Source organism: Anopheles coustani, chromosome 2, assembly GCF_943734705.1.
Source record: "Anopheles coustani chromosome 2, idAnoCousDA_361_x.2, whole genome shotgun sequence".
Classification (NCBI taxonomy): Eukaryota; Metazoa; Arthropoda; class Insecta; order Diptera; family Culicidae; genus Anopheles; species Anopheles coustani.
Window position 1 is genome coordinate 46,961,557 of NC_071289.1, and position 22,175 is coordinate 46,983,731.

At 41.8% G+C, this 22,175-nt stretch overlaps 4 protein-coding genes across 4 annotated transcripts; 1 reads left to right on the forward strand and 3 right to left on the reverse strand.

The window, feature by feature from the left end:
• Positions 1-45: 45 nt before the first annotated feature.
• On the reverse strand, positions 46-868 carry LOC131264457 (chymotrypsin BI-like). The gene is made up of 2 exons (XM_058266758.1): positions 460-868; positions 46-389 (listed from the first exon to the last, which is right to left on the reverse strand). The coding sequence occupies exons 1-2, from the start codon at positions 866-868 to the stop codon at positions 46-48; spliced, it is 753 nt and encodes a 250-aa protein (XP_058122741.1).
• Positions 869-2,663: 1,795 nt separating this feature from the next.
• On the reverse strand, positions 2,664-3,606 carry LOC131264458 (collagenase-like). Its single transcript, XM_058266759.1, has 3 exons — positions 3,508-3,606; positions 3,027-3,444; positions 2,664-2,959 (listed from the first exon to the last, which is right to left on the reverse strand). The coding sequence occupies exons 1-3, from the start codon at positions 3,604-3,606 to the stop codon at positions 2,664-2,666; spliced, it is 813 nt and encodes a 270-aa protein (XP_058122742.1).
• A 14,094-nt stretch (positions 3,607-17,700) lies between these two features.
• On the forward strand, positions 17,701-19,584 carry LOC131262529 (protein Red). Its single transcript, XM_058264561.1, has one exon. It carries the CDS (start codon positions 17,803-17,805, stop codon positions 19,447-19,449), a length of 1,647 nt encoding a protein of 548 aa, XP_058120544.1. The 5' UTR covers positions 17,701-17,802; the 3' UTR covers positions 19,450-19,584.
• On the reverse strand, positions 19,456-21,781 carry LOC131262545 (protein rhomboid). Its single transcript, XM_058264580.1, has 6 exons — positions 21,489-21,781; positions 21,138-21,399; positions 20,689-20,797; positions 20,514-20,621; positions 20,225-20,438; positions 19,456-20,151 (listed from the first exon to the last, which is right to left on the reverse strand). The coding sequence occupies exons 1-6, from the start codon at positions 21,588-21,590 to the stop codon at positions 19,858-19,860; spliced, it is 1,089 nt and encodes a 362-aa protein (XP_058120563.1). The 5' UTR covers positions 21,591-21,781; the 3' UTR covers positions 19,456-19,857.
• Positions 21,782-22,175: the final 394 nt, after the last annotated feature.

Genomic DNA, 22,175 nt, shown 5'->3' on the forward strand with positions numbered 1-22,175 from the left:
ATCCTAGGGGCAGATTCATCTGGTTGCGTGGTACCATATATAACCTTAGACCGGCCTTACAACCGAACCAAGAGTTCGGAGACCGGTTGTTTCGGATATCCAGTTGAGATAGTTAACAGTACGAATATACCCGGACGGATCGCCAGTACTGCATCCACGGCTGGACACGAAGGAGACGATTCCGATTTGTATCCAGCTTCCCCCGTTGTGCTGCATTACCATCGGGCCACCGGAGTCGCCCTGGCAAACATTTTGATTCGAGCGTTCCCATCCAATAGCACAGAGTGTCGTGTTACGTATAATGGAGGAGCCGTACACGTTGGAACATTCCGTGTTGGAAATTATACGCATGTGCTCGAATTTCAATATGGTGGAAATAGATTGAACTGCTATTTGGGTAAAGAATAGTAGGTAGTACACAGCTTGATACTATTATTGTGCGTATAGCTAGTGTCTTACCATCGGATGTGCGTCCAAATCCAGATACAATCACTTTCCGACCAAGGAACGTCTCAACGGGAGATATGTTGACTGGAAGCTTGATTGGGAAAATTTCTAAGCTGTAAGGTACGACCGAGGGTAGCCGTATGAGTGCGACGTCGTTGGTCAGCTTCCATGGATCGAACTCAGGATGCACATACTTGGTCACAGTGGACATAGTTAACCTGGCCATATTCAAGTGGATCGAACCAAGGCCGATTTGGAACACATTGTAGTCATTAGTACAATGGGCCGCCGTAAGAACCCACCGGGCGTCAATCAGTGAACCACCACAGACGGTTACGCTCCGTCCAAGTGCTGCCCGAATCGACACTTGCCAAGGAAACTGACCTTGTTGAGCCACCTGGCCGTTCACGATTTTCGACATCGATCCCGGCCACGCTAATGGATCCGGAAGAACCTGGTGCCTGGGAATGGGAATGGCAGCGAACTGTTCTTGAAAGTCTTGATAGAACTATCCTTTTTGCGAACGTTACTAGGAACGCCAGCGTTGTTACCCGTACCTGTCCCGCACCCATCACCTCACTGAACATGGTTACACAAACACAGAATATCACAAGGGCCACTGAGGCTGGAGGTGGCCAACGATACTGCTCCAACGCCGGACGAGGTGGTGGTTCGGTCCAGTGTGTCACTTGACATAGGAACATTCTGTGTTCGGAATCAGGGAATGGATGTCGTTAGCACTAGTGGGTGCTCCGGTGATACACCTGATACTGTCTTTATGGAGAGAAAATGGTGCAGCTCTTGATAGAACTGTCTTATATCTCTCGAGGTCGGAAGTGGACAACCAACTCGATTAGATCGACAACGCTCCGCCCTGACACTAAAGAACTGCAAGTGGAAAAGGTTGTCGCAACAGCAATCAGAGGGTCTACGCGTGATGGTATCTCTTGTGACAGACAGTGGAATACACTCATCTGGAGGTTTCGAATATACTGCTGTTTTGCAGACTCGGTTTGTTTTGCATTTCCAAAAGCTCCAAAAACGTTTACGTAACGGGTGGAACAGGGAACTTGAAACCTTATAAAATGCGTCATCAGTCATCGTCCCAGTCTTAGTCACAATACGACGACGACGTATTGTACCGCCATCGGCTTGGATAATTCCGTTTAGGAAAATCACTTGATTTGGACATGAGTACAATTATAGAATTTCTGCTCTTACATTTCTTTCCCACGGCACGGTGTTCACTGTTGATAAAATGTGGCTTACCTGTTTTCTTTACACTTATTTCAAATGCCGTTTGAAAAATGTAATTATCATTATTAGACAAACAGTTGCAAAGCGCTAAAAGCAGTCAAATTTAAGTAGTTGGTATGATTACATATGACACCATTGCGAACATAATTAATGTTAAAAACCGGGTAGTTTGCCCACACCGTAACCCAGGCACATCAACACATACCCTGTGCTTCAATTATGACAAAACATCCCGTTAAGGGGATAATAATGTTTGACAAAAAAATCATAAAAGTGTTGTCCTACTAAGGATTCCAATGCTCTAGAAAAAATGTACAAGCGCAACTCTTTTTAAGAAGATTCTTCTAACCATGGAGAGCCATTTATCTCAACTTGAAAGAGTCAAAATATCCAATCCAACTACTCTTCTACTACCCCGGTCGTAGGAAAGTCGCATGCGCAGTCAGTATACGTGAGGATGACAACGTTGTTTTTTTTATAAAATCCGGTATCGTGGACTATATCACTAAAGCTTGGAAGAAGGACGTCATTCATGAACAAGAACAAGAAGGGTGAAGAAATGTAACATTAGCAGCTTGTATAGAATAGCATGTCGTATGGACTACCGAAAGCACTATTTCCCTGTGCACCATCGTTTTATTTCGATTTCAGGAGGAGGAAGTGATAAAAAATAACAGACTGGTACAATTTCCAGGCGTGATCTATACCATGGTGGCCAATCTATACCATGCTGCCAGAACTATTCGGTCGGTAATGTATCTCGTATAGATGCATTTTAACTTTTATTTATTTTTCAATTTGAGGATAAGTAGCGAGAAAACGGAACAAACTTAGACCATCATAGTACACTACTATGCGTTATCCAACGCGCACCAGTATTATCCCGAATCTATTGACGATAATCTGATGCACGCGGGTAGCCAGCAGGATTAAACTATGCGTTATCCAACGTGAATGCATTACACACCAGTATTATCTCGAATCCATTGACGATAAGCTGATACACGCGTGTAGCCTGTCGGATTGATGGAATCGCAGGAATGAGTTAAGAGCGATGCAACGCCAACCAGTGTTTCTACTCGTCGCTCAGAAACGACTAAGCCCGCCCCAAGATCTCCGTTGCACACGTTAGAACGTTGAAGGGTATCTTCGGCGCAGAAATGATTAGGTAAAGTGATCTGATAAATACCGACGCAACGAGAATCTCCAATAACGCGCTGATATCCAACCTTCAAGAAGTCGGAACGGACTTGGCCTGCGGAAATCATAGAACATAAACGAGATGATTGAGACTACAAAATAGAGTTCCAAGGTTTACTCACCATTGACGACGTTGAATCCAAAACCAACTACCATGCCCTCCTCATTCTCATACGGTAGAGTACGGCCCTGGAGTGGTAGCTGTATGGGTTGAACTAATGCGGTAAATACAACCGGCGATGGAAGTATGATGAATCCGATGTCATTAGCTCGGTTAGCCATGTTGAAAGATGGATGAGCGATAGCCTGAGTCGAGACCTGGGTCGTAAGTTGCCCGTAGACAGTACTTCCTAGTCCCACTTCCCAGCGTACGAAGCCAGCAATGTTTTGGGCTGCCGTTAGAACGTGACGGTCGGAAATCAAAGACCCTCCTCCAAAGAAACCGGAATTGCCCGAGTTAAGGTAGAGCACGTGCGCGTTGTATGGGGCGTTGGCAGCATTAAGTCCATTAACGATCCGCGAATTTCCGTTGGGTGGAATCTAAAAACAAAATTAACTCATTTGGTTAGCGTAAAGAACTCCTGACTGTATTTATTCACCCACTTCTATCGTTGCCACGCTGCATATCAAAGCAGCGATGAAAAATCCGATAAAACTCATCATAATGATCTTGTTGTTCTGGACACTTGCTCCCGAACTCATAGCGAACAACTGAATCCAGTGCCTTATATCTTATATATATATATAGATATACTGGCACTTGATAGCCTTTCAGTGTCGATCGTTTTGGTTTATCGTGCGATAAGTGTGATCGAAACGTCTTGCATCGAATCTTCTGTTTATCAATCATGTTTCCAGCCAGGTTTTTGCCATTTAGTCATCGTTTGTGATGGGCTGGGGAACATCGAAAAGCGATCAATCACAATGTTACTTGACATCTGAAACCCATAGCTGCGTTGTATAAAGTTGTCGAAATGATGATAGAGGTTTCCTGAATGAATCCGGGCTAGAACGATAGCACATTTCTTTTTGGTAGCATTTTGATCTTTAGTTGATTGCATAATGAAAGCGATTAGTAACCACTACCTTACGATTAGGAATTGTTGTAGAATGGTTGATAATTTTTCGTAACTTAAAAAGGATCAGATGATTGGAAATTAAAAAATGTGCATTTCCAAATTGGTAAGAACCCAAATGAAGCCCCCCGCCCCCCACTTAACTGAAATTACTGTCATTGCTACACCATTTGTGAACGGAGACAGGATGTACAACATGAACTCGCTCATGCGTTACTGGCATGAGCTTATGAAAATTCGCAACGCTACGCATCCAACCGTCGGGTGCAGTATGCCCAGCTACACGAACCGCGAACTCCAAGCGCAAACTCAAAAACCGTATAAGTTTACGTCAAAATCTTTGCGGTTCGTGTAGCCGCGTTTTGCGGTACCAATGCTGTCGCCAGTGCAAGCGCAAAGTTTCTGACAGTCTATGCACGCGTCATTCTCTGCTGTTGAAGTGTGGCTAACTCCCCTATCGCGGCCCAATCTGCAAGGTTTGGCTTAAAAGACTGATTGCCTCAATTTACGATGCAGGGTTGAGGAGTTTGAATGGTTTTTACTGCACTTGGTTTCTGCTTGTGTCCGTGTAGTTACATACTGTCAAGCGGGATTAAAGTGCATTTCGTGCGATTTTCAATCTGGTTTTGAAGGTTCTTATTTTTCTTCCTTGCATTGTATTTCTGTCACAGCAAAATACGCACGATACGAATCGTAAACATTTGGTTGTTTATTCCGTGCAGCCGACTATCGTAGCATCACAGATTTTAAATCATTCAATCGATACAATGAACGAAAAGGGTGAAAAATTTCATCACAGTGAAGAAAACAACAACTTGCAAGAAGGTTTGGCAACAGCAGACGACACAGCTGAGGTAGAGGAAATGTTCGGATCATTGTTTGGAAGATTAACTCAACGCAGTGATCCCGCTTTCATCTTCAGACATAATTGCTTGTATAACAATCTGTGCATTTTTTGTTTACCATCAGGGGAATCTTTGAAAGATCCGGGCGCGACTCCGAATGCCGACCAAAACACCTGACGGGCGCTACCCGTTTCATCACTGGTCGTTACCGCGAGCTTTGAGCCAGTGGTTGGGGCATGGCTCATTGAAAAGCATTGACGCCGAAAGGCACTTGGGCTCTCCCTCCTGTCTGGCCACATCAGCTGCGCGACATCTGTGCCGGGTGGCACCTACAGGACGACCTACCGCCGGTTAGCGGCCCGACGTCGAGGCCTCCGAGACGGCCGCTTCCTCCGCCACCGTCAGAGGGCTGCGGCTAGTCTCGTCGGCTGTCACTTCCCCATCCAGCGTGACTGTTCCTACTTCTGGAACGGGTGGTGGTGCAGTAGCCCGCCTCCTCGTTCCTCGGTTCGGCTACGGTCCTCGGGATCGGCGCGAGTTGCTACCATAGACAACTCCTTCCGTCGCGGGGGCGAATTCCGGCATCGATCAGCCTGGCTGCTGCGGCTCGTAGGACGATGGCTAGTGCTGCTGCTATCGTCAACGCTACAGACAACAATGTGTGCTTGACCAAGACATCCGGTAAGGTTCAAGCTGTGTGTTTGAGCTAGTTTTAAATTCAAAAAGCGGTATTCACATAATGGATCTCTCCGGAGGAGCTACAAACATACACAGTGATAGACCGTGGCTCAGGTCGCAACAAAAAATTTTGCCAACCATCCACTCCAGCAGGAGGACATTTTGGACAACGGACTGAAAGATATGCATAATGAAAATGTAGCAATTGTGTTTTTGTATTACTGGATTGAAAACAAATAAAAAACCTGGCTGTTGGAAGGCTGTTCGAAAGTATTGGAATTAGCCTCATTTCGGCATTATCATTTTTATGTGATTAATCATATCAGAAGATTAAGTATTATTAAACACCTTTCTTACGATACATTTATTGTTTTGTAGTCGTGCGAGCGTTTGGAATATGTATTTAAAAAATACATACTCAGAATAAAAAACTTGTAACAAAATGTTCTACATATTGAATTGCATGCACTTGCTCCATTTATATATGACAACTGACTAAACAGAATTGTCCAATCGAATGGTCTAGTGGTTAGGAGAGCTGAACATGAAATATGCAGTCGATGGTTTGATACACATGCAGGTATGTAATAAAAATTTACTAATACATATATGAAAATCTACATGCTTTCAGAAAAGAAAACTCTACAACATAACGTAGCAGTCAGAGCAATGACGAAGGACAGCGACGTGGGTGTTCGAAAAAAGGAGGGACAATTTTTTATTTCGAATTTTCGAAATCCCCATTTTTTGACATATGCGGTCTTTTAACCGTGTTATTTAGTCATCTTTTAATGGTCTTTTTAACAATTAAAAGACCACTAAAAGACGTCTTTTAATGTGACGTTTGCAGCTTGGGGGGTCATCGAGTTGAGTACCCAAAACTTGCATCAACGCAACAGGCAACGCAACAGGCGTATTGTGCCTACCCAACTAACAATTGACAAGCATCTTTGGAACATTCTGTCTGATCTTTAGAACGTTTTTCCACCTTCCAATAAACCGCTACATTAGGAAGTGTAACCCAGCCGTTTGAGTTTTGACAACTCATGGAGGCGGCCATTTTTACCGACGGTCAAACCCGGTGAAAAAGTATAGCGATATGAAATAAAAAAAAACGGTGAATTTAAAATAGTTTGTAGTTCCACTTGACGATCTTGCATCTCCCACTCTTTGGGATCAGCAGCTGTATTTCCACCGGTCTCGCTTGTCATTTAGTTGCAACTATTATTGTCCAACCTATTAGAGGGGAATATGGATCATTTGGTTCAAATCTTTTTATAACTACCCAAGGAGCGCCAAATTGACGTTTCGACCCGAACCCATGAAAGTTCCATACAAAAAAAACCCCTCCACGACGGGAGAGCTACCCCGCAACCACTCCGCCACCGTTTGACATACCACTCACTACCTAATGACAATCCAAATGCTGTCTGCTCTGTCGTTCCGTCCTTTTCTCTCGCGTTATGTTGCCAACAGCATAGACTTGTGTGTGAGCAACAGCCCGTTGAGGAATTGTTTACATTTTGAAACAAACGGTCGTGCAGTGTGTTGTAAAAGCTTGGTGTCTATTTTGTACAAGAAATCTCTTGAAAATGTGGCGGAAACCCGAATTAAAATGTTTGCGAAAGAGTGGCGAATCGAATATCGATAACAACGAAACGCTCTGGAGCGTGGATATGATCTTGGACCTTATGAAAAAGCTAAGGCAGTAAGCTTACCTAAAAGTGCAAGAACATTATTGGGAACCAACCGTAAGCCATCGATCGAGATATTGGAAATAAGTGGCGGCCAGTATTGGTATCATATCGGGTGCATTTTTGAAGCATTATAATTGTGGGTGTAAATAACTAATTTTTATTTTTTTGTTTTTTAGTATTGCTACACTTATTCAGGGCAACATATATCAATGGATGGATTACCATTTCATAAAATTGGCATCATGGAGTTTTGCCCAATATTATGTAATATCCATGAGATGCCGAAAGTACCAGTGATGACGAGAACTATTTTCTATTGTAGGAGGAAGCCGACGAACGTTGAGGAATCTTTACGTCTCATGGTCACGGAGATGAACAACCTCGGAATATGGAGTAAACATCAACTGGAAACATGTGTCGATACATCTAAGGGCCATTATTGCAGACACTTCAGCAAGAGCATTTATAACAGGTTGACTACAAAACTTATCGGCAGACAATTTCACATGTATTTAATTTTCAGAGGTGTAGTAGGACATGCTCGTTATAACAGTTGCCAGAAATGTACCGTCGTAGCACCATTGTATTTTCTGGGACACAAGCAACACAATGAACTGATGGAGGATTCAGGCAAGGTGCCTATCCAGAACACCAAAGAACGATGACACCTCTTTAAGATTTTAATTTTTTTACATACTCCAGGATGTCGTGGTAGCGGATCGTTTGCATCTTATCGATCTTAGCATCATGAAGCGACTGCTGGCTGGCGAAACGAAACACTGGGAAAGATAAAATGGGAATCAAACTCAATGTAAAGCAAGCCTTGCAGACGACAAAACTCATGCAACTAATGAAAGAAGAGTTGTTCTCTGATTCACTTGCCAGAAATCGATGGCTGAGATGCTGGTATGATATGTAATGGTTGTGAAGGTTGCGTTTGAAAGCTCCTGATAAAAATGATACACAGTAGTTGTCTTATAAATTGCAAAAATAAAAAGTCATATCTTTGTAACGTGATTTCAATAATTACCGTGATTTGTCGATGCTGGTGGAATTTGAAAAGGTACACTGTGACGATGGAATGTCCAGAGCCGGTTTTCAGTTGTTTCGGTGGGTTTCTCATTGATTGTCCCGGTGGATGTCGTAGCATGAATACTTCCACACTAAACACTTTATTGGCGGGTGTTTTCTGACCAAAACATGCTGCAGTCACCGTCAATTAAGTGCTAAAATCTAAAAAAACAGCACAATGGAAAAATCAAACACATTATTAAATTGCTCAAACTTCGTCGAATTTTTCAACTCCAACCTCTAGTTTCATAATTTTATACTACCCACCTTATTTCGAGCGAGTGCAATTTTGAGAAAATGTATCCATCGTTACGTAAAATAAAACAGACAATCAACAAGACACTTTCCAACATCGCCGATAGATCAACCGGTCTGCGCATCGTATGGTATGTATAACGATAAGTGTTCAATCCTCACTAACCAAACAATAAAAATTTCTCTTCAACAGCTACCACCAATGTAATCACGACCACTGTTAACCACGACCGCGACAATAAAAAAAAAGAAAGAATATCGAATCAAGTGTGCATTACATGAAGAGGCTAGGAAAGGGAAGAGGAAAGATAACGGAATGAGGAGGGAAAACAGACCTAGAGAGGATATTATTTTTGAACCTAGATGGATAATTTTTTTCGAACCCACCATTTTGAATTTGAACCCACCATAAAGTTTGAATCTGACAGCTCGTCAACATCGCCGTCAAATCGGGTCGAAATTTACTGCGCATCGTGCCCTGGACCGACCCGTTTTCGACGCGAAAACGGGTCGGACCAGGCGCCGGAAATATTTCAAAAATCCCCTTGGGTAGTATTGTTACTTACTTGTGTTGGTGTTTGCTGCTTCTGAGGCTCGAACTGCTTGGGACAAGAAGAGGTATGTTGTTGTCGCCCAGTCTCCCGAACACGTGCTTTTTCGACAAGCTTGTCGGCCGGGTTTTATGAAAAGCTCGGCGGCCGAAAAATCCGGCGTAGGCGGCCGAAAAAGGTGTCGGTTTTCAAGCGCTTCGGCGTGTCCCTTTAAAAAAGTTCTTGTAAGAAGCCAAAAAGTTGATTCTTTTGGCAACGTTGCCACTTTTACGTGTGGGTTGCTCGCCCTGTGTGTTTGCCTCGCGTATTATTTCTCCGATACACGTATTTTTGCTTCTCTTCCAACAGTCTTGACTCTGCATTGCTAGGGAATAGACGTGCTCTAAGTTCACTCGCGAATCATGCGTCGTGGTTATGGTGCGCTGTTGGATCCAACGCTCGACTCAAGTCTCGATGTTCCGTTCAATGCCATGCCTGGGATCTGAAAGTAAATAGTCGGTAATGTCTGGGCTATTCCTTGCCACGAAAACGGACACGTTATACATCAAATATTAATCGATGCTATGTGATGTGCCGTTCGCTTCGTGAACGCATTGCGAATGAAGAACGTTCATTCTTTAATGTGTTTTGACCACTATGAATTGAGGAACGTACATTTTCCACAAAATAGGGGTTTTTTTGACCGACATATTTTTATTTGAAAAATCGTTTGCGCATCATCTCGTAACTTTCTGATGCCGATGGCTCATCAGGGACCTTATGAAGATGATTTAAGGTCCTTACACACGAACGGTAGCTGGAACGATCTTGCGGTCTTCCACAAAATGTTAGTTCGGAACAATACGAAAGTTTTTACTCGTACAGGACGGCTCTAATCCCGTTCTTTCCACCTTGAATCCGCTCAAAAGTTAAAATGTATATCTAACTAAAATTAAAATATCCGAGCATGTTATATATTATGGATTTATGGTTCATCGATCTGCAACAGAATTACAACTAGCAAAAAGATAACAAATTAGAGCAAAACCTAAATGATGGACATCCAGAAGTGCATGAAGCATAGAAAATAACATACGCTTATGGACGCGGTGCGTGGGGACGCAGCGTGTGTGAGTGGGGCGCGGTGCAAGTTCTACGCGTTGAAACGCACACGCTCTCAGCTCGCCGTGCACCGCACACACTCTCATCGCGTGTTCTCTACCCACGTACGAGTGGAAGCAAGAGCGAATGCGAGATTAGAGCGAGAGATCCGAGCCAGTGGCCGAAAATTTTAGGCTGGGCGGCTCACCAAATCACATGAGCCACGCTCCGCTTCGACGATTGGTAGCTTAAATGCCAATATCTATCAACAAACATTTTCAACAGGTGATGGCTGACCACAGTTATTCCTTGGCACAACGAAAAGCACCAGTCGGCTGTAAAAGTAGCCGCAATGTATCTGTATGTATCTGTACGCTGATGTACTGCTTTTGCTTTGATTCACTATGTGCTGCCACCAAACGATTAAGTATTTCTTTTTGATCATGGTTTTCCAGGTGCGTCTTGTGGACCAACATTTGGATGCTTGCTATGGGTATTTCCGTGGAGATTCATGTCGGCGCATCACTTGGTGAAACATCGTTTTCATTGTGTGTTTCATTGATTTGGCTAATTTTCGAACCGAATGGTGCTTTTCGTTATTCCATGGTCAGTCATCACCTGTTGAAAAAGCTTCATGATATGATATTGTTTTTTTGTCAAGATAGGTTTTGTGATTTCCATTTTGTTTATTTGTTCCTCTAGGGTTTATGTATACAAATAATCGATATTTCTTTTATCTGTAAAATTATTTCAGTGTTGAATTAAAATTAAAATGTATAGATGTCGTTATGGAACGAAAACTCAATATTTTGTATTTAATGTGAGTGTTGGATGCACATATATGTTACATGTTTATATTATTCTTTCGATAGATTGATCATTTCTTAAACTTACTCCACCAATGTATGAGATAAACGTACAAATAGATGTTGACCCTCCTCATCTGCTTGGGTGACCGCTAGCTAGTAGCTTATTTCCCTGGTATCTTGTATGTTGGTTCCACTCAGTGAGGCAAACAAACCGGGGCAAACATTTGGGCCAGTAGGTTCAAATGGAGTAACGATCGCCCTTTAAAAACTAATGTGTGCGAATTCGGATTATATTCGCCTTCGGTAGTACACTAACAACTTTCATGTTTCCCATTGAAGTTTGTCACAGCTGAAAACGGACGTAACAAAGATGAGTAAAGTAACAATTAGAGAGAAAAAAAGTCTTACTTTTAATAAATGCTCGTGCCAGAGCAGCAGCTATAATTGCACGAACTTTTGTTTCATGTTGCATTTCGTTGATGATGGCTCCGTAATCCAAAAGGTCGTTAAGCTCCTGCACACATGCCTTAGAAACTCTTCGACCCTTAGCGGCTTCGTCGAGCCGCTGAAGACTGCCACCGAGGCTCATGGATGTTCATAAGAATCTGTCTGTGTAGTGGCAACCCATCGATAGTTAAATTTAGAGACATCGAAGCAGGTAAAGTCACATTGCTAGAAATAAATAATAATTCAACATCACGATACGTGTATTTGCCCATTCGACTAATATTTCAATCATCTTACCTGAATCGTTTGGACAAACTAAACAGCATGTCCTTCGGCAGCTGATTCTCTCGTAAAATGTCTAACATCATGATCACAGTCGAATGAAACAAATTTTGAACAACTGCCAAAAACCTTATACATTCCTCCATCGTCGCGTTGTCTTACTTCGAAGTACTTCCACTAAATCTACCTAATCTGCTCACGTTATCCGGTACACCATCGATTCTTGAGACTACGTCTTGAGCCTGATCGTCTCCGGAACGGGTTTCTTCTTCTGAACCAACTAGGTCGAAGACGATCAAAGAATCGTCATCAATCTCTAGCTGACCCACACTAGTACTAGGAGCTTCTGAAATAAATAATCATATATTTAAATTTCGTATTCACATTTGGAGCAGCACAAGCACAAACACTTACGGTCCGTTCCACAAGAATGTTGGCTTTCCTGATCAAATCTTTTCGCATTCACTTAGTACAAACTAGCAGAACGCTGAAGCTGCTCTAGAAAGTTGTTTTTGTTTGCCATTTTCACTAGCTATGGACACCACTTTCAACAAAATTCAAATTTCCGAAGTGCTGGAAGCTTGCAACGTTGCTTCTGAATTTGTTTACAAATTTGTGTGGTGCAGTGGAAAGGGAGGCACAATGGGATTGCTTCCTTGAGTCGTGCGCACTCGCTCTCGCACATGGTATAAACATTGAATATTCCAAAGATGACAGCTCGTGGTTACCTGGGCGGAAACGATACAAACTGTCAGATTTCTCGTCGCGGTCCCATACAAAAGGTAAACAACACCTTTGGAAAAAGCGAAAAAATGGCTAGCCGCGTCGTTTCGTTTCCGCGCATCGTCTCGACACGTAGGTGGCGTCGTTTTGGATCGTCGAGACGGCCAGCCATTTTTTTGCATTTTTCAAAGTGTTGTTTACCTTTTGTATGGGACAGCGTCGAGAAGTTTGTCGTTTCCGCCCTCCCAATTGTAATACTCTCAATTGTAGCAGAGCAAGCAACCCAAGTAACATTTTAAGTTTTATCATGGTTCTAACGATGTTGTTCATGCTCATCAATAATGGCCTTATCACACTGGTCACCAATGGTGGCATGGAAAAAGCACTGGATTGTCAAACGACCATCGAAAACGAATGACATTGGAGTGGCTGGGGGTCCGTTGGTGAATGAGCTTACCCGTATCACCGAGCTGTCATTGTGTGGAGTTTGCTGTATCGGGCATGTTAAGCTTGATTTGAAAGTGATTCATGTTTTTTAATTTTATTAATAATCAATTATAAGCATAATAAGATTATAAAATTTCAGTATTTTAATCTTAAATTGCCGAAAACCGCATAAACCGAAAGTGAATTATATAAACTCCCTCTCCCAGGTGGCCTGCCTTATCACACTACCAAGAGGCACCATCCCAGCCTAAAATTTTCGGCCACTGGCTCGGATCTTTCGCTCTAATCTCGCATTCGCTCTTGCTTCCACACGTACGTGGGTAGACAACACGCGATGAGAGTGTGTGCGGTGCACGGCGAGCTGAGAGCGTGTGCGTTTCAACGCGTAGAACTTGCACCGCGCCACACACACACACGCTGCGTCCCCACGCACCGCGTCCATAAGCGTATGTTATTTTCTATTCTTCATGCACCTCTGGATGTCCATCATTTAGGTTTTGCTCTAATTTGTTATCTTTTTGCTACTTGTAATTCTGTTGCAGATCGATGAACATAAATCCATATTATATGTATAACATGCTCGGATATTTGAATTTTAGTTAGTTACACATTTTAACTTTTGAGCGGATTCAAGGTGGAGAGAACGGGATTAGAACCATCCTGTACGAGTAAAAACTTTCGTATTGTTTCGAACTAACATTTTGTGGAAGACCGCAAGATCGTTCCAGCTACCGTTCGTGTGTAAGGACTTTAAATCATCTTCATAAGGTCCCAGATGAGCCATCGGCATCAGAAAGTTACGAGATGATGCGCAAACGATTTTTCAAATAAAAATATATCGGTAAAAAAAACCCTATTTTGTGGAAAAATGCACGATCCTCAATTCATAGTGGTCATTCGCAATGCGTTCACGAAGCGAATGGCACATCACATAGCATCGATTAATATTTGGTGTATAACGTGTCCGTTTTCGAGGCAAGGAATAGCCCAGACATTACCGACTATTTACTTTCAGATCCCAGGCATGGCATTGAACGGAACATCGAGACTTGAGTCGAGCGTTGGATTCAACAGCGCACCATAACCACGACGCATGATTCGCGAGTGAACGGAGAGCACGTCTATTCCCTAGCAATGCAGAGTCAAGACTGTTGGAAGAGAAGCAAAAATACGTGCAACGGAGAAATAATACGCGAGGCAAACACAGAGGGCGAGCAACCCACACGTAAAAGAGGCAACGCTGCCAAGAGAATCAATTTTTTGGCTTCTAATAAGAACTTTTTTAAAGCGACACGCCGAAGCGCTTGAAAACCGACACCTTTTACGGCGGGTAATGCCGGATTTCTCGGCCGCCGAGCTTTTAATAAAACCCGGCCGACAAGCTTATCGAAAAAGCACGTGTTCGGGAGACTGGGATTGTGTCAAACTGGATGCCAAAACTAAATTTTGACAGTTCGGTGGCTTTGCCACCATTGGTGTGATAACCCAACTAACAATTGACAAGCATCTTTGGAACATTCTGTCTGATCTTTAGAACGTTTTTCCACCTTCCAATAAACCGCTACATTAGAAACTGTAACCCAGCCGTTTGAGTTTTGACAACGCATGGAGGCGGCCAAAGTATAGCGATATGAAATAAAAAAAACGGTGAATTAAAAATAGTTTGTAGTTCCACTTGACGATCTTGCATCTCCCACTCTTTGGGATCAGCCGCTGTATTTCCACCGGTCTCGCTTGTCATTTAGTTGCATCTATTATTGTCCAACCTCCCAGGTAACCACGAGCTGTCATCTTTGGAACATTCAATGTTTATACCATGTGCGAGAGCGAGAGCGCACGACTAAGGAAGCAATTCCACTGTGCCTCTCCCTTTCCACCGCATCACACAAATTTGTAAACAAAATCGGAAGCAACGTTGCAAGCTTCCAGCACTTCGGAAATTTTGATTTTATCAAAAGTGGTGTCCATAACTAGTGAAAATGGCATACAAAAACAACTTTCTAGGGCAGCTTAAGCGTTCAGATAATTTGTACAAAGTGAATGGGAAAAGATTTGATCAGGAGAGCCAACATTCTTGTGGAATGGATCATAAGTGTTTGTGCTTGTGCTGCTCAATATTTGAATGCGAAATTTAAATAAATGATTATTTATTTTAGAAGCTCCTAGTACCAGTGTGGGTCAGCTAGAGATTAATGATGATTCTTTGATCGTCTTCGATCTAGTTGTCGAAGAAGGCCTCGGAAGAAGAAACGCGTTCTGGAGACGATCACGGTCAAGACGAAATCTCAAGAATCGATGGTTTACCGGATAACGTGAGCAGTGTAGATAGCTTAGATAGTAGTACAACACGACGATGGAGGAATGTATAAGGTTTTTGGCAGTGAACAATTGGCAGTGGTCGATTGTGAACAAGATGTTAGATATTTTACGAGAGAATCAGCTGCCGAAAACGATTGTACTCTTTTGAAATCTAATAAGACCGTCGCGAACATTATTGCAGTGAATGGTGGTCGATATTGGCACAAAGCCATCCTATGTAGTTTGTCCAAACGATTCAGGTAAGATGATTGAAATACTAGCCGAATGCGCTAACACGTATCGTGATGTTGAATTATTATTTATTTCTAGCAATGTGAAATGTCGATATCTCTAAATTTATGTATCGATGGGTTGCCACTACACATACGTGGCCTGAACACGTTTTGGTCGATTCTTATGAACATCCATGAGCTACCAGAAGTGGCTAAGGGTCGAAGAGTTCCTAAGACATGTCTGCAGGAGCTTAACGACTTTGATAACGGAGCCATCATCAACGAAGTGCAACATGAGATAAAAGTTCGTGCAATTATAGCTGATGCAGCGGCACCAGCATTTATTAAAGGTAAGACTTTCTTTCTCTCTAATTGTTACTTTACTCATCTTTGTTACGTCCGTTTTCAGGTGTGACAAACTTCAATGAGAAACATGGTTGTTTAATCCTGTTTCTCCTTCGCTGAGCTTGTTTATCACGGAATCTGAAATTCTCACTTGCAATTACCTTCACCGCAGCACATCTAAGCTTACTAGATTGGTAAGAATAAATCTTACATTTCCGTTTCTATGGGCCCTCCTATGATTTGTGTATACCACAATATACCATTTCCATAACAGATATTCAATGGAACCGTTCAATCGTTTAAAATAATTGATTCACAGCGTGGATACAATTTGTGAATAGTAACGTCTTTTTCGAATGGTTGACTATATATGTATGTGTACACAATTTGCATCTATGAAACCCAAAACAAACCGGCCTCCAATCTGACAGGGCGATAATGAAGTTTACAAATATCATATTCAAGTTTAAAGAATCATTAATGAAGGTAACAAACGCGATGAAGGATTGCAAGATGTCATATTCCGGTTTCCAGACGCGATAACGGAGTTTACAAAAGCGTTCAACGCGTTTCAACTTATGCTATCCATCGTAAAAGGCTGTAAGTGTGAAAAATAGTTGTGTTTTCAATCTAACCAAGCTCGTTAATAGATAAGATTGATTAATAAAGTGTTTGCTTTCATTTAAACATGTAAAGCAGATGAAAATCGATCGTGCTTCAGTATTGTCAACGCTCTTCCACTTGATGCTGGCAATGGAAAGAAGATAAGTATTCCATCTTTATATTGTGCATAATTGTACATAATAAGTGATATAGTCTTTCTTCTTTTGCAGGTTTTGCCAGAAGTAGACCTAGGAGTAGTGCCAGTGAAGTGTAAAAAGAGAAATTAAATTAATAAAACGGTAACATAACCTAAAGGTAAATTCCAAAATAGTTGTTGTTTACATTTTCGGATGACATTTCCCTCGTGGGCATTGGGAGACCCGGAGGGTATGGGGAAAAATGTGGGAAGGGAGAAACGAGGAGGGGTAACCCATAAAAGAAGGAGAGTGAGTTCTTTCCTCTCATTTTTCGAATTACTGAACGCCATATATCAAAAAGACTCCTATTGCTTGGCGTTCAGTAATTCAAGCGTATGGCGTTCAGTAATTCTAATGTATGGCGTTCAGTGATTGCATACAAGTTTTTGTACACCGGGGATATACTACATCAAATACATATGTATATATCATATATATATATATATATATGTGTATATCATCAAATACATATGTATTTATCTTGCTTAGAACCCGCCTAGATGTTTTGCGGTAGGAGCAAAGTGATTACTATCCAGGTGGGTTCATCCCGAACAAATCGCATTGATTTTTTTTGAAAAATAAAAGAAAAATTTGACAATCGTTCCGGGTTTTGTTTATGTTTACAATTTGCCAGTGTTTGTTTCCAAAGTTCTTTCTGAAAGCGTAAAAATGCCGTATTTATCCTGTTCACCTGTGTTTTTTGCAAAAATAACTCATGGAATGTGAAAAAATGCGATATGAAGAAGATACTGTCGTTTTAACAAACACGTTTCGTGTAGCATTGTAGCAATAAAGTGTTAACATATGTGCCTTTAGACGACCAAACCGCTTTACCCATCTCGTCCAACCTCATTTACCAGATGACTTTGCAATATATCGTAGATGGAACTGTGTCCTCAGTAAAGTTATGGCTAATGAGGGCAGAGTCTTCTGGTAAGCGTATCAACTGGAACCAGCAGCTTGCTAACGCGTCGTTATCCTTTTGTTGGTAAATAAAACCAGGAACGATTGTCAAAAATTAATTTCAAAATGGCTGCCACGACCAGGCCTTTGAGCTCACCTCCCTTAGGACCCACCTTGGGTAGGAGTATTTCAAAATAAGCAAAGTTAACCAACCTGTATTTATATATGCATTGTGTCATACAAAATCTAATCGAAACATAAATTTCTCATCAGTGTAGTTTAATTACTGAATTGAATTAACAAAATTAAACTAAACAACAGATAGTTTATAACCATTCTAGGGTAAAAAAGCTCAACAATGCCTATCGATAACGATACCCAGGAACCAGAGACGCCGGCGACGCAAAGGCTAACCAACGATGATTTCCGTAAGCTACTAATGACCCCAAGAGCACCACCCGGAGGCGGACATGCCACAGGAACCATTCGGGATGCCATGTCGAAGGCTACCCCAGGGACCGCTTCGACTGGCCCATCTTCATCATCATTATTATCATCGTCATCGTCGGCGTCGTCGTCGTCAATGAAACCCCCATCTTCGGAAAGGCATGAGGCCCGTCGAAAGAAGAAGAACTTTTATGCACAACTAAAGAAACAGGAAGATAATAAATTGGCCGAGCTAGCTGAAAAGTATCGTGATCGAGCTCGAGAACGGCGGGATGGAGCCAACCCAGACTACCAAAATCTCGACTCCTCCAATTCAACAAGCGCATACAGAGCTGTAGCACCCGATGCAAAATCAGGAATGGATGCTGCTGAGCGACGCAGGCAGCAAATACAAGAATCTAAGTTCTTGGGTGGTGACATGGAACATACCCACTTGGTGAAAGGTTTAGATTATGCTTTGCTGCAAAAGGTTCGAAGTGAAATTATTGCCAAAGAACAGGAACAAGAGGACGAAATGGAGAAACTAGCAGAAATGGACCCTTCCCAATTGGCTACAGCTACAGTCCCGGTTCAAAAAGCTGCAAATGCTGCAGAGAAAGACCAGCCCAATACGGGCGAGCTAGAATTTCGAACTGTTATCGGTCAGAATATATTTAGAATTCTCGAAAAACAACGTTCGCGTACGATCGAACGTAATGATATGTTTGCTCCTGGTCGCACGGCTTATCACATCGAGTTGGAGGATGAAAATGCTGATTCAGATATACCAACCACCGTTATTCGTTCGAAAGCAGAGGTGCCATTGGAGGTTGGCGATACACAAACTCTCACCACGAACGACATTGTTATTAATAAGTTAGCGCAAATTCTATCTTATTTGCGCCAGGGTGGCAGGGGTAAGAAAAACAAGCGTCGAGATAAGGACAAGCCTCTTTTCAAATTTCCAGAAGAACCGGGTGACAAAGGGTTGGTGGATGATTCAATATACGGCGAAATTGGCGACTACCAACCAAATCGTCGATACGAGGACGTGGCTGGGTCTTCGAAGCTTGAAGGAAACATCGGCAAGCACAGCTACTTCGAGAAGTACAATGAAGAACATAAAGTGGAAGAATGTGATACATCGAGCATGCCACCTGTTCCAGCACCACCAAGATTATCCGCCCACCTGATCACCAAGTTGACGGCCGAACCAGAAGGATACGCTGAGTGTTATCCTGGATTACAGGAGATGAACGATGCTATCGACGATTCTGACGATGAGGTCGACTACACAAAAATGGATCTGGGTAACAAAAAGGGTCCCATCGGAAGGTGGGACTTTGACACACAGGAGGAGTATTCGGATTACATGAGCAGCAAGGAAGCGCTACCGAAGGCTGCATTCCAGTACGGTGTAAAAATGCAGGACGGTCGGAAAACACGCAAACATAAGACGGAGAAAAATGAAAAGGCAGAGCTGGATCGCGAGTGGCAGCAGATTCAAAACATCATCCAAAAGCGTAAAACAAAATCGGGAATCGATGACGAGGTTGATTTGAAAAAACAAAAATATTAAACCTACTGAAGTAATAACTGTAAAATTTATTCTGTATACATTTCTATAATTTTTCTTTTTTAACAATGTATAAGTACGAAAAAGTTAAAAATAAAACATTGCTTTGTGTTTGCAAATGGGTACATCGTTTGTGCGATCGATTATGGTTATAACAATGTTTAAAAATTGAACTTGTAAAAAATGTTCGTAAGATGAAAAGGCACGATCATGTTTCATTTAAATAAGAATATTATAAAACATTTGGCTTCAAAACAACGGCGAATGAAAGACACTTTTTGTAATTTTGTAAAATTGTGGAATTTTGAAAATATATGTAAATTTTTCGTAATACGAAAGTCCATAGGAAGCCCCACGATGGAGACACCGATATTTAATATCGGTAGAAATACGTTGTGGTCCGATATTTCCTTAATAGAAATGTGCAGGATTCAAGAAATGGTACATTATGCCAGCGACCATCAGCATAAAGTACACCGTCACAGCACACCACCACAGCTTACGCTCCCAAGGCACTACCTTCAGGTTACGCAGCACACCGATGCCGACGAGAAATCCGGCCAATGCACCACTGGCATGTGCTACATAGCCAACTTTGTCCAATGGATCGTTGATGCTGTTGTAAATCGAAACTCCTAGGTCGGTTGCGCAAAAGATTAGAAAAAGAAACAGTTGCACGATTGCAAACTCCATTTGCTTCCAGTTCTAAATAACGAAAGTAGCAAAAATGTATATTGTTGCGCCTTGTGAATTGAAAATTTAATTTAACTTTTTTTACCATAATGATAGTCGCGATGTGGGCTGTGATAAGTGCATAGACACCTCCGGATGCTCCAGCAAGAAAAACCCGCGGAGTAAATATGGAAGTACCCATTGAACCAGCGATAACTCCTGCCAGGTAAACTAATGCCACACGCCACCAACAGTGTACCAATTCCAGTGCGATACCCAAAAATATTTGGATCAGAAGGTTCATAACCAGATGCATTATACTAAAAAATTATGAGAGCGTATTTAGCACTTAGGATCAGTCATTTGTCCCTACAATCTGCTCATTGACCCCTCACCCAATGTGAACAAACATGTAGGTTAGAAATCGCCAAACCTCCTCCCTTTGGTTGGGGTTGTAAATAAATAAGGTAGCCATCGGTCCACTGGTGCTCGTGCCGTTTTTACTACGCGGTAAAAGTAGAAGAGAGAATTGTAAAAGATATAGATCCAACAAAAAACATCACTACCTACTCTTGTGTATGGAAGATATCAACGACGAAGAAAATTATCTCCATAATAGAAAAAACTATCATCATTAACGGTGGAGGCCACAATTTCATGTTTTGTTCATATTCGCCATCTAAAAAGAAAAAGAAAAATGGAAAAGTTCTTTAGCTAATCTTAAAAAATATTTTTATTGAGATACTAAAAAGCATTAATATCTTATCAATTTTCCAAGTACTTGGATTCTCAAACTTATCAGTAAACTTTAAGGTGACATACGTTTTTATCTTGGTGATTAGCTGTTATCGCAAATACAACCCAGCCCCACCAACTAGGTAAACAACTATCTAATAAAGTAGTAAAGCCAATTTACAGAATTTGATTTGGTTGAACTAGAAATTAGTGTATTTAGATGATTCACATGTTTTAAATAACAAGTAGCAGATGATTTGCAGCGAAAATATGCACCAGCTTACCTATTTCATCTCCAGTTACTGCATTCGGATTGCGATTGGGTACGACTAGCCGGCAGTACTTGACGCATATATCACGAAAAAGGTATGGGTGTTGTATACTGAGTTTGTAAAATTCCTCAAAATCTAAATGATCATCATTATTTTCATCCGATGTTTTGAGCAAAGCTTTCACCACGTTTTGATTTATATCTGGACATTTTTTTTCCTCTATCATATGCTTGAGTTCTCCAACACATATATAACCGTTACGATTGGTATCGTACTGTTGAAAAGAAAAAATCGTGTGCAGGTGTTTGTATATGTTGTTTTAGAATTGGGAGTGGTCCTCCAAGAAAGTTCTTCAATTATCACCTTATCGAATATCAACCGTAGCTCAGCGCGCCTTCGATTTTCCTCGCGCGTATTCAGACGCTGTAGAGGAATTTGCTGCACTTGCTGCTCACGACGGTCCATCTTCGACTGTAGAGCTATTATCAAACCAAATAAACACCTGGTGTGCTCAAACAGAACTTGGTAACAGGAATGTGATCGTTCCGGTTTTTCGAATATATCCTTTAAGACAAAACTTTCCACTTTCTACTGAACGAAAAACCACACCACTGCACTCCTCTTCCAGAAATTATGATTCATACCATAACCGGGCACGACGCTATATGCGAAAGCGGTTGAAGCGCACAATGGGCAACAAGTGGAGCTTCGCGGTCTCTGATGTTTACATTTCGTTCAATATTAGGAATTCCCACAGCACTTCTTTCTCAATTATCATAACCTTTTTCCTTATTTTTGATGTTGAGTGGTCTATCGTGAAAGGTGTACTGGTAACTGCTCTAGAGAAAAATTTTCATTTTGTTAAATACCTTTTACCATGGAGTAATATAATATCAGTGGAATAGTATTTTTATTTTAAACAAAAAAACAACTTCCTATCACTACCGAAGAGTCCATAGTGAATAATCTATCGTCTGTTGTGTAACGTCAAATCGATCATATGGAAGGTTACTTGACACTTGTACAGGTTTTGGCAGAGAAGTTTTCCTT